This window comes from Dendronephthya gigantea, unplaced genomic scaffold, assembly GCF_004324835.1.
Source record: "Dendronephthya gigantea isolate DGI-Jeju-01 unplaced genomic scaffold, DenGig_1.0 000154F, whole genome shotgun sequence".
Lineage (NCBI taxonomy): Eukaryota > Metazoa > Cnidaria > Anthozoa > Malacalcyonacea > Nephtheidae > Dendronephthya > Dendronephthya gigantea.
Window position 1 is genome coordinate 366,796 of NW_021163164.1, and position 13,486 is coordinate 380,281.

The window sequence follows — 13,486 nt, forward strand, 5'->3', positions numbered from 1 at the left end:
AAAATATTCCAGCATTTAGCTATATAGTAAATGTAACGAATTTGCATAAACGGTGACATTGCATAGACATTTAAAAAACATTGTAGCACGTCTATTCCTGTCTATGCCAAAAAAGTACATGCAGGTAATATAATATATGCACCCAGCACCTTAGACTATGACTGATAATAAAATTTTTTATCAGCATAGTATTTCGGCCTATAAAGCATGCAGCTACTGTATCTGTAATTAGAATATATATGTAGTGCTACGAAAATAAAAACGCACAAAAGTATTTTTCTGTCGCATTGTTACTAACGTTACAATTATTATATGTGTATTTTCCTCTGAAGGCATTCTTCCGCCCCGGGTACAATGCCACAATACCAGGTTCAACAGTTTCAACAGTACAGTTTCTGTAATTTTAAAAAATATGATGATATTCTCCTAATATCATTTGCTAAATCAAAAAGCTATCAAAGTCCTTCGAAATAATGTTGCAAAAATGGCGCTACACAATCAAGTAAGGATATAAGTTTCATGATAGGAGAATTTCATTACAAATTGAACCGAACTATCGGCAGCAATAATTATATGACATTTGTACAAACAGTGGATATAAGATAGAGTATCACCATAATTTCTTCCAAACGTGAATATTTTGCAAATATTTACACACTAAGGAAGCGTGGTAATAACTTTGTACTTAAGTATAGACAGCAACTAATATAACTATTTAAAATATGAGATGCTTAGATCGTGAAATTTAGTTAATTATTTTAGCCGGTCAAACGAAATAGCCTCTTAAATGAGGTTTACGCACTGTAGGAAGAGAAAGAAGCTTCCGAATCATCTTGCTACAAGATAAACAAGTTTCACAGTTGAACTGAGTCAACAATTAAAAATTTGTAATAAAATTATTATGCGGACAAAGTGAAAATTTGTTTCTCTTCAAAAAATGCTAACTTTATAACGTATTTAGTTATGGCATAATTTGCATACGTGTTTGAAATTTGAGTCGTCTTGTTATAAATTGCAATGTAATATGTTGTAAATAAAGCTGCTTTTATTTTTTTCACTCATTTAGATAAACCCTTAGTAATTTCAGTAATAACAATTTACGATCTAATTCGTGTGTTTAATGTTTCAACCGTCTGTCTGGCCATCGGTTTATTATTGTAGCAAGATGAATACGAAATTCAAAGTTGCAATATGATATGCTTGCAAATGAAAAAAATTGCATGCAATAATCACTTCGTGTATGAATTTTTCGTAGAAGCACAGGTGAAACACGAGTGGCCTAGCTTGAACGTGAAATGGACCTTTTCAGACAGCGTTTTAAATTTCTAAGACGGCTCAGGAAAGACATTGTCGACAGTCGAGAAATCTACAAAGATCTCTAACATCGCCACCGGATTTAAACTTCAAAACAGACAATTTTTGAAACATATATATGCAGACATCGCAATAATTAGACTTTACTTATTTAAACCAGCTATATATTTAGCACAATGTCAGAAACCATGAAATATATTTACTGGGACACTCTGACTCTGCATAAATACAATCATTGTCGAAAAGTTTGTCCTGTCCATATATTCATAAATACCTAAATATCAATCACGTGACCAACATATATTGGCGTGGGTTTTGTGTGGTTTTCGCCGACCTCATAATTTGATTTTCAAACCATGTGCATGCAATATCGAAGAAGCCTATTTAGCCCCTGAAATTTTCGAAACAAGTTAAAAGAACATTTGGTTGAACACAATCGTGCACATTATTTGTAAACATTTCAATGAATTACACATGCACAATATATTCATGCGAACATGCATTCATCACGCCGCCTATATTTATTGCAGTAAGTACCTTCAGCGCGGGGCCCTGAATCGTGTAAAGCATCAAAGCTTTTCCTCAGGGCCCCTCAGGAAATTTTGGGGTTCCGGCTAAAATTCTCGTTATAGGGGCTAAAATCCGCAAAAAAATCGCCATAGTAAGTTCATGTGACTTTTTTTTGGGACACCCTGTTTATGCATGTCTTAACAGTGGCGTAACTAGAACGATAATTTTGGGGAGGTGAATATTCACATGTCCAGTTTTCCCTAGAAATTTCTTCTTCTCCTAGAACTGAATATAGGAATATTCACCTTACCAATTATCGCTCCAGTTACGTCCCTCTGTCTTACTAACTTTAATAACCTGTCTTAATTTGTTGATTTTTTTCACCCCTGAAAGCTTGCTGTTTAATTATCTAAACGAATAAAGTATAAATGAATAAGTTTTGTAAAAGCCGAAATGGCATATGTTAGTAATATTTATTTGAAAAACAAAACAATTGTGTCGCATATATTTAACAGGCGCAGATGAAACATCACATTAACAAGTTTTTGATTTTGTCGTCAGACAGGCAGACCAAGTTACTTTAAGATAAATATTTCCACTCACGGCAAACATGTCGCTTGTCCAACAAAAAACAACCAGTGAATATGGAATTGATTATGCAACCAAAACGTTTGCTTCGCGCATTCGTCAAAGTCAGTCTTTCGTTGCTGATATTCCTGAATCTTCAAACGTTTGGTTATGGTTTTGATTTCTGCTTTCAAGGACCAAATGAAGGTGCGTATTGTAAAATATGTTTAATATTTCTTTCGCATTGCCAACCAATACAGTTATATCCGTGAATGCAAATAATTTCTTTAAAGCAACTGGCACAATACAAGTCGCTGCGTGGAAGCAAACCTTGCCCCTTAAGCTGCGCGAGTGGCCGAATTCATATTAGAGATGGGAAACTCATCTTAGACTGGAAATTTGACGGTAAAAACCCGTCTAAATATGAATAGGAATGGATAGATTTATACGTGTGATGGGTCGGGTAATGCTAAAAAGGGTATCGTAATTATTACGATAAAAAAATTTTGTTTGTTTTCCCTTAGCCTTGTTCCGTCCTCGACCGTGTTTATATTTCAGAAACTCGTCTCATTTTCCGTCTTAATGCGAGTTTAAGAAGAGTCTCTCGTCCAGATGGGACCCCGTCCAAACGGCTAAATTCACATTAGGAGTTTCCCATCTCCAAAATGAATTCGGCTAGTCTTCTCCTGGCTGAATTTGAAAGCAATAAAGAGACCATGGTACTTCATAAAGGAACTTTAAGGGGCTTTATTCAGGGATTGCGATATCAGAAAATCTTTATTTACGAGTATACATACATGTTTCACTATTTCTGAACAAAATTCAAATATTCGTGTCACATTTATTAACTAAACTGCAATTTCATAATGACCTCTCACTTTGTTAATTTGATTCTACGTCTAGCTCTTCACTTGAGAAGCACACGGACTACATTAGCAAGACGCCTTCATAAATATTTAACCATGTTTTTATTACTTCCTCCTGTGCTATACCGCCTATACGACTACGGAAAGTTTCGATTAGAAAAATCAACAATTTTCGTTAGCATCATAATTCATAATGTACGTTTACCTTCTTTTTTTACTATTCGAAAGGTCGTCGTTTAAACAGCGAAGTGATAGAAAAAGTCCACGCAGGAACGGGAGTAGAATGCATTTACTTTTGTGCCCGTGATAACGAAGCGTGTAGATCTACTAATTTCAAAAAATGCTCCAACTCAGAAAAAAATTGTGAATTCCTTCAAGATATTGCTTCAGAGATGCCAGAAAAAGCTTTTCTTCGGCACAAAGATTTTGATTACTACGAATTGACAAGTCCTAATAGGACTAGGGTAAGCAGGGGTATTCAGTTCTGCTCGACGGATTTCTATTGTAAGCCATTGCACTTACAAAGAAATTCGTAGGGCAGAACTGAATAAATGAATATCACACCCCCCTCCCAATGATCGTTCTAGTTACGCCACTAAGGGTAAGTACATGCAATTTCGGTGGTTGAAGCATTACAAATGCTCTCTGATTTACAAAATTAATTTAGAGATCTAGAACAGAACGATAAACGGTCGAGAGTCGACAAATTAGTTTTAAATAAAAAAGAAATATTCGCGGTTCAATGGGTCGAAACGAATATATTCTTGTCATTTTTTGTAGGCTTTTCCACAATCTTGCAAAGAACTGTTTGCCAAGAATACGTAAGTTAAAAAGATAGATATATATATACTGGTGGATAAAAATCTATTGCAGTCAATGAATTTCAACCTTTATTACACATTTATTTAGAAATTTTTTATGTCTAGATCATTGCCCAATGGTGTCTACACCTTGCAGAAGAATCATTCCTCACCACCATATAAGGTATATTGTCACATGACAGATATCCCAGAATGTGGGGTTGGAGGCTGGACACTAGTGATGAAGCTTGATGGGACTAAGGTTAGATTGTAGTCATAAAGAGTGTAGTGCGTATTCACTTCTAATCAATCAATTTGTAACAATAGTTAAAGCTTTTAGTTTTAAACAACTTTCAACTTTACAGAATACATCTAACTATCATTCTTCTCTGTGGAAAAACAAAGAGACATACGCAGCACAAGATGGTTTGGAAGAACTGACAGAGAAAGAAAGCAAGTTGGCTTCGTATTGGAATACTCCGTTCACAAAGATTTGCCTGGGTATGTCGTACACTGTTAAAAATATCTCTGTTATTTTACAGTAAAAAGTACTGGCAGCTTGGACGCCAGAGCAATTACTGTAAAATTACAGAAACTGTATTTTAACAGAAATCTGTTATTTTACAGAAACTTTATGTTAATATATAAACCAGAAAAATAGCTTTAATATACAGTGCAATATACTGTTAATATACAAAAAATCTTAGTTATTTTACGGTAAAAAGTACGGCAGCTTGGACACTAGAACTACTGTAAATTACAAGTTAATTTTACAGTAAAAGTACTGTAAAATTACAGAGACTATATTTTAACGGAAATCTGTAATTTTACGGGAATATCATCACGTTATTGTATAAAGATCAAAGTATAGAGCAATAGTTTTTAACATATTATATTAAAAAATATAAAATCATACAACTGTTATAGGGAATTACAGTTAAACATAAAACTGAACATCGAATGTCAGGATAAAATAAATATGGCATTTAATACCATGCAACATAATTTACAAATAAACCTTAGGTGCATGAAACGCAATATTTGATGATAAATGTCTCCTTAAACAGCATTTTTTTATAACAATAACAAAGTAACATATGACAAAATCGTCAAATTATACGGTTTTTAACATCTATATGAACTATCAGTAAGCTCCTTATAAAGTCCATTTGCTTTGATAGTCTTTTAATGTGTTTGCTAAGGTTAAAACCTTAGGGTTAATGGAATGTTGTTTCCCTTTCTTTTTGGATCTTTTGTTCCCTTTTTCTGGGTTTAAATTGAGAAAACATCTATATTTTAAGAAAGAAAAATACGATATTTAAAAATTCTAATTATAAATAAAGTTAAAATATCTGCATTCTTATTTCATGGGTTTTAAAAGATATGCATGTATATCCAATGCTAACCTTTGAATGAATTCCAAAGTAGCTGCTAACTCGTCGGGATATGCTATATTTAACACATAGTATGAGGCAAACAACATCATCATTCCTTCAGCTATGCTTGTGAGAGAGTCGTTTACCACAATACCATCCACCACCAAACAGCACCTTTCCCCCAGCAACTCATCGCCTATTTATGATCCAATTAATAAGGCATAATTTAGTGTTATTCGCAGTCAAGTGCATTCCACTGGGGACAGGCAAATAAGCTATAATTGTGTATTATTTTGTCAAAAATATAGTCAATTGTTTTTCATGTAGTTGAATTAATGGATTAATTAATTACTACCTGGATTAATTTTTCTCCTAGCCTGAATAAAATAAACTTCCTGGGTGGCTATAGCCGGATGGATATATAATATATAATATAACCATAAAACAAACACTTACCAAATACAGATATGTATGGTGTTGTAGGACAGTTTTTCACAACTTCTGTAACAGTGGCAGTTACCTAAAATATACGAAGCTAGAACTTAATAACTGAAATTTCTGACATATTCACCAAAATCCAGTTGTATCAAGCCCATTCATTCACCTCAACTGCATGTGGATATAAGCCGAGCTTAAATAACTTTTAAACCTGTCATGAATGAGTTATATTTAAATAATATAATGTACTAACAAATGTATACATTAGTCCAATTAAGTATTAAATAAATCTATAGACTTGCCTTATTGTCTGAGTTTAACAATCTGTTTAAGCTAAACTGTAAATTATAAATATTTAAACTCGGCTTATCCACAGTTGAGGTAAATGAATGGGCTTGATACAACAAGCTACTGCACAATTGACAATTCCCCCTTCCAAATTGCCCTTTTCAAAATTTATGTATCTATTGGAGTATCTGATATTTTGGGATAATTGTTACTCAAATGATAGTGTATTGTTCTTATCTATAATAACCACTAAACCATCACTATCAGATATCCCAATATCAGATATTTCAAAAGATCAATAATTTTTGAAATGGTCAGTTTACTGCAGTACTTACATCAAATGACTTAATCATAAGCTCTTGAGGTTCTTCAAAGTACGCCAAAAGCATTAGAAATACACCATCAATCTGGGGTACTTGCATTTTCTCTGCAGACATAGCAGCTTCTATACGAATAAGCAATTGCTTCAGGTTTTTCTTTGAAGGAACAACACACTCTTTCATGAACTTGAATATGGTATCCGCTTTGTCTCCAATACTTTCTATCATGACTTTCTGGATCTTAAATCCCATAAGAAGTTCAAAATGCTGGAACATGCAATCTTTCTCAAATAAGAAAGGCCACTGGATTTGAACTTCTTGTACTGGCACAGGGTTTGGATCAGTTTGGTTGATTAAAAGACGCTGAGATGTGTACGTATTTTCCATAAATTGCAAAACTTTGTTTTTGTCCTGGTTTTTCTTAGGAAACTCTGAAACAAGCCAATCTTGTTTCGATTTTTGACTGCTAGGTGTCTCGTTTGTAGGAAGCGCATCGGGTTGCCAGTTTATACATCCGTATGAATCAGCTCCAGGTCTTTTTTTCCCTTTGATTTTGGTTTCAGAATCATTATCATCATCACTGGAAACACTCAACTTTACAATAGCTTTGCCAGCTTTTCTATTTAGGTTTGCCATCTTTTCTTCAAGTTGTTTTCGCAGCGATTCGTAACCCGAACCAATAACAGTATCACCAATAGTGTCACAGAATGAATCCTTGTACTTGGATACCATCATTTCGGCAATACGGGCCAGGTTTCTTCTTCCAGGAAGTGAGGTGTGCATTTTAATATCATCACATATTATTCGTACCATCTCACGTCTATCACGCAATGTTGGTCGTACCTTACTGGTACAGGCATCGAGCAAAGATTTAGGAAATTTATTCCAGGGTATTTGGAAATTATTGATCCAGTAGTTACTTGTCTTCCCTCCAGATGCACTATCATTATCTGATTGGATATCAATATCATCAAACTGAATTGGAGTATTTCGTCCGGAACATGGTGAATTAAGTGAACTGGTGTTACTATTCACTGGTGTCGTGTTTGAAGTGTCCTTCCAGGAGGGCAATGCAGGCATAGTTATTTGTGCAACAGAGGCTTTTGCTACAGAAATGTGAAGCATACATATGTTGCATGCAAATATAAGGAAAAGCACAAGCAAAGATAAAACAATACAATGCAAAGAAGCATATGCAACATAAACACAAACCTAAGCACAGGAATCCACAAATTAAAGGAACTTAAAAAGTATTCATTGTTGAATAAAATGTATTCATTCTTAATAGAATGAGTACACGTACATGCTGTGCATAAAATTTATGTTTTAATTTGGTTGTTAATTGTAAAGCCTTATCACCATGCATACACACCTGCCCCACAATGCCGCAATAATTTTCTTATTTGTATCGGTTTAAGCACATCAGTCAAATCTTGCTCTTGAAGAAGTTGTAGATCTTCAACACTATCAACTCCCATCCCAATCAATTTATCTTTTGTTACCTCAATCAAATCTACTGACAACTGGGGAAGTAACTTCTGAAGTAGTTGTACAATCTCATCCATGTCTACAATATCTTGTTACAGCTACTGTAGATCTATGGCAAGATCAAAAATTAGGCTGGCAGAATTGTATATATATATATATTATATATATATATATATATATTATATATATATATATTATTATATATATATATATATATATATGTAAAGGGTGTACATAAAAAAACTGCAAATGCCATAATTTGTATGCACGAGATCATACATTAGAATTTCATTGCCTGTTGAACTTAATTATGTTCCGGTTTTTTCACATTGTGTGTTTATTTTTTAGTAATGTACACAGATACGTATTTGCAAATCCAAGAAGTGTAATTATTTGCACAGCCATATGGAAATTCTAAGGTGTGATTTTGTGCATCCAAATTATGGAATTTACAGTTTTTTATATACCCTGTTTATATACTTTCGCAAAGTTAGGTAAAGTTACGGCTTTAACCCAGCAAACTAGTCTATATAAATATAACCCATGCAACCAAGGTAGCTTTTCAAAAATTTAAGCTAAAACTGCATGTTTTAAAACAATGACTTGCCCTTTCTCCATCGTGTATGCTGGCAAACAGCAGTGTGATTTGAGATCAGACAACTTAACACAACTGAATCCTGACTCTCTACTAACACCAATTTTATAATATCCCATTTCAAAGTGATATTGTGCTGGAACTTTTTTAACCAGAAGGCACACTGTATCATCTTTATGTTGAAAAATCATTATTATTTGACCCAATGCTAAATTACTCTGTTGGCAATCTAGGACAATATAAAAATCTTTTTGGTATTGAATACCATCAATAACTGCCACAGAAGAGGTGACAACTTCTTCATTTATTGAGTGATGGTTGCAAAAGGCATTTTTGATGCTATCATTATACAGATCTACATTAAATGGGATAGCACTTTCAAAATTTGTGCTTGCACCAAAAAGTGAACCATTGTTAAGGTAAGCCTGTAAAAGTTGATGCCGCTCAGCAAATGTGTGACATATATTGATAAAATTCTGGCTGTAGCGAGCACACCTCTTAAAGTATGAATGCTTACTCTCAAAACGAAGAGTCCAAACTCTTATCAATGGACCAAATTGTAAAATAAGTCTTGGGTAGTGTGCCATATAGTGGTGCTTTGGTCTCACTGGCTTGTCAGGAAAGAGTGAAACTCTTTGCTCTAAATAATCTTCAATTTTTACTCTTAAATGTGCAACTTGTGCCAAACTAATTTCTGGTGCACATATAAGCTCAACAACTTCCCTTAGAAGTAGAGTTAACTGCCAGACAGGATCACAGGTGTTGGCAACTCTTGGACCAATATAAAGTGGTAAAGTTTAGCAACACCAGTTCTGAACAGCATGACCACCTAATTTACTACCTTGTTCAGAATTATACTTGGTTTATTATTGCATCACTCCACTATACTTAAACTTTGCCACTATATGATTGAATTGGGCATATGTAAACCACTTGTTAACTTTCACAAAATGGTGTATATACAAGGCCAAATCATAATTAACAACACCTTCAAACAGATCATGGCCTAAACAAGGTGGTAAACCTGGATTACAAACGTGATAATATTTTAATTCATTGAAAATTGAATTAAACTTGATACCCTTATAGTTACCTAAGTCTGGATTACTTTCTACATTTTGCAAGTTGGCATTGTAATTATCAGGGGACCTTTGAGAAAAAGTGTCAAAAATATCACCAAGCTGAATGTTTTTAGTTTCCATAAGACAAAATCTGCACACATATGGAGAGCTGCTAAAGTTTTCTACAAATCCCCCGATAGAATGACTACCTAAATTATCGCCAAGAATCATAGTAACAGTTCCTCGTATGTATTCTTTCTCAACAAGAACACCATGTTCTTCAATTTTTTTCAGATCATTTACCAGGATGCGAAACACGGCATCTTGTCCAAAAAACTTAAAATCGCTTTCTCTTACAAGGAGAACAAGCTGCATTTGATCAATTTGTGATCTATTTTGAGGGTAAATGTTTCCTAATGTTACATAAACAGCTAAAACTTTATGCTTTTTTTTCGCTGATCCCAGAGGATTGACAACTTCAAATGCATCCTGGTAGAGAATGAGCTTTATTGCATTTCCTAGCTCAACAAAAAGAACATTACTTTTGGCCACACTACCATCCATGAAATCTCTTAATATATCATCTGAATTTAAAATAGGATTTGCAAATTGCTTCTTTACACCTGCATCTTTTAGAAGTTCCTGTATCGTTTCAATTATTGGTACATACTCAAAATATCTTTTCACATGATTTTTATCAAAACCTAAGTATATTGTAACAGGGGCAACATATCTGAATTTACTCCTAAAAAACTGTTTTCTCCTATACTCAGTGCTTAGTGCTCCTTTATTCCCATGGGCCAGATTGAATATATCATTTGGCAAAAATTCATTTACAATTTGGTCAATTACTGCACTTCCAACAGACATTTCTCCCAATTTAGTTTTTATATGATGTTTTAAGTGAGTTTGAGACATGTTATGCATTGCCTGCATTTCCTGGATGATCTTTTGGATAGTGCTAGCAGGCACATGATATTTGGCATTTAGTTTCAGGTAAAACAATGCCAAATTTTTAACAAATAACTCACTAATATCCTCTTGGGTATCATCATTTTCAAGATTGTCATTGTTGGATGTCTCTCCTGAATCAAAACCATCAAACTGGCTTAAATTTGAAGTGTTATTAGTTGCTTGGCTATTTACATGTACAAGTAACTCAGAAGACACCTCTCTGTTGGCAGGATTTTTATGACGCCTACTTAGATGAGAAGTAAATGATGATTTTATTTTGAATTTTGAGTTACAGCCGTTAAAAGGGCAAGTTACCTCGACACCTTGGGTAATGTGATCTTTTTGATGAGCAATTAAATCTTTTATGCTTTGTAGAAACTTGGAGCAAAAACTACATTGGCATTGTATCGGCGCAGAGCTAACAGTATTAGATCCCTCTCGCCTTGCATTTTCATGATCTCTTGTAACATGCGATTTGAATGCACTATATGTTCGAAACCTTCGAGCACAATTTTTAACAGCGCAAGGGAACGTTACATTGGCCTCGTTGGAATGAAGCCTGTAATGGTTGGCATAAGCTCCCAGCGAACGACTTCGATGAAAACACGTAGGCGCCTTGCAACGGTACATACTAATTAACAATACGGAAATATATAACACAACGAGCATTGAAGCGGAAAGACATAAGTAGTACTTACTAATTCACATAAACACAAACTAGGACAAACACAGCCTCGAGGAAAGTGGTCACTTCAAAACGACACTCGACTGTCCGATGTTGAGACGCGACTTATCACGCTGATTATCCAACGGTAGGAAACGTAAAAGCCTCAGCTCGGCCAGGAAATTAGTATAGAAGATTCTCTGATAAGTACCCAACGGTGTAAAACTTTTAAAACAAATATTTTAGCCTTTTTAGGCACGTAAATGCAGTTCTTTCGCACTTCTCCGGCTTTTCAACCTTTCTTCCGGCTTTGCAACTTTTTGCCAGTGAAGACAAAACTTCACAGTAAAGATCAAAGGTCAACAAAAACCACAATCACATTTCTGTATCACGTGTTACTCACGGACACGGTTTGAACAGCCATTAGCACTGAGAATTTTATAATGATACTCGAAACGTGGCTAGTATTTATTTATTAGGGAAAATATTACATATTTTGATTCGAAAGAGTTAAAACAAAACAAATTAAATGATTGCTATTAAAAGAGTATATTATGACTTTATGTCTATTCGCAGTGCATGGAGTTCACATGCACGCCACTACTATTAAACAAGCTTTTATTAAAAACAAACGAAATAAGCTTGTTTTTCAACAGGAACTACGATTTTTCCGGTTTATATCATGTGCAAATACTAATTAAAAGCTATTTCAGCCTATTTGCCATCATTGACAAATTGAAGCCCGCAAGAGACGAACATTTTTTTCCTGTAAACAAGTCAGTTTGGCTTGGCATTTCTTTTCGTGTGTGCATACGTCCGATACAGCAAACAAAAATTTCTGGTCGGGCGTACACACGAACAGTTTTTGGTTAAAAAGCTAACATGACCAGCTTTTGTTTGAATCAGGCACCTCGTCTGGCTCATGCATGAGTCATGATTCATGTGCAAGTAAAAATTTCTCGATTTTTACAACACATTATCTATACTCTATACTATAGCCATAGGAATTATAGCAGAAAATTATCCCTAAGCCTAAGATACAGAGTATGTACTTTAACAACATTTTACTGTAATTTATCTTTACAGTAAAATCATTACATATAAGACTACAGCTTGTCTGTTAAATATAAGACTTCTGCTTTTTTACAACATTTTACTGTTAATTTACTGTCCCAGTAAAATCACGGAAAAATGTTACAATAAATTATCTGTTAAAATACAGATTCTTTTTTTATTACAGGAATTAATACTGTATTTTGAGAATTACAAATCAATTACTGTAAAAAATTACAGAACTTTTTCTGTAAAAATACATTTATTTTTAACAGTGTATAACGGAGACACAAAATGGATCAGCTTAAACTACACCGGAAGTTCGCTGTACAATGTGATCGCAGACGGCCAATTCAGGGCAACGACCGCTGGAAGAGCAGCATGGAAATCTCTGATCGAGGACTCGTCACTTCAGATAAACTGCAACAGGGAAGGGTTTAATAATATATGCCGACATTCAAGAATGCGAATTGGACTCGTAGCCAATAACGAAAAAAATTGTAACTCATGTGATTCATGGCTTGGCTATGGAGCAGAGGACTCCGGAAGTGGAAATTTTGCCAAGGTCGGACCCGATAACGGTAATAAAAACTTGGCGACGTTTGGATACATTCTTGTTCAATAATAAACCAGTAAAATAGAACGCTACCTTCTAGTCAAGTTTAAGTTAACTTATGGGTTGTAAAAACGTGACAATTCTTGGACCGATTGTAGAAAATACTCCAGCATTTAGCTATATTGTAAATGTAACGAATTTGCATAAACGGTGACATTGCATACACATTTAAAAAACATTGTAGCCCGTCTATTCCAGTCTATGCCAAAAAAGTACATGCAGGTAATATAATATATGCACCCAGCACTTTAGACTGTGACTGATAATAGAAATTTTTATCAGCATAATAATTAGGCCTATAAAGCATGCAGCTACTGTATCTGTGATATTAGAATATATATGTAGTGCTATGAAAATAAAACGCACAAAAGTAATTTTTCTGTCGCATTGTTACTAACGTTTACAATTATTATATGTGTATTTTCTTCTGAAGGTATTCTCCCGTCCCGGGTACAATGCCACAATACCAGGTCCAACAGTTTCAACAGTACAGTTTCTGTAATTTTAAAAAATATGATGATATTCTCCTAATATCATTTGCTAAATCAAAAAGCTATCAAAGTTCCTTTCGAAATA

At 34.4% G+C, this 13,486-nt stretch overlaps 1 protein-coding gene across 1 annotated transcript; it reads right to left on the reverse strand.

Moving 5' to 3' along the window:
- Positions 1-4,591: 4,591 nt before the first annotated feature.
- LOC114537220 lies at positions 4,592-11,769 on the reverse strand. Its single transcript, XM_028558355.1, has 6 exons — positions 11,276-11,769; positions 7,852-8,076; positions 6,495-7,585; positions 5,890-5,953; positions 5,464-5,629; positions 4,592-5,346 (listed from the first exon to the last, which is right to left on the reverse strand). The coding sequence occupies exons 2-6, from the start codon at positions 8,042-8,044 to the stop codon at positions 5,214-5,216; spliced, it is 1,647 nt and encodes a 548-aa protein (XP_028414156.1). The 5' UTR covers positions 8,045-8,076; positions 11,276-11,769; the 3' UTR covers positions 4,592-5,213.
- Positions 11,770-13,486: the final 1,717 nt, after the last annotated feature.

Excerpts from the sequence above, each read along its gene's own strand:
- LOC114537220 (XM_028558355.1), bottom strand. The coding sequence starts at position 8,044 with ATGGATGAGATTGTACAACTACTTCAGAAGTTACTTCCCCAGTTGTCA. Across the intron at positions 5,954-6,494 it reads TTATGATTAAGTCATTTGAT|GTAACTGCCACTGTTACAGA; the intron begins GTAAGTACTGCA and ends CGTATATTTTAG. Across the intron at positions 5,347-5,463 it reads ACTTTGGAATTCATTCAAAG|ATGTTTTCTCAATTTAAACC; the intron begins GTTAGCATTGGA and ends CTTAAAATATAG.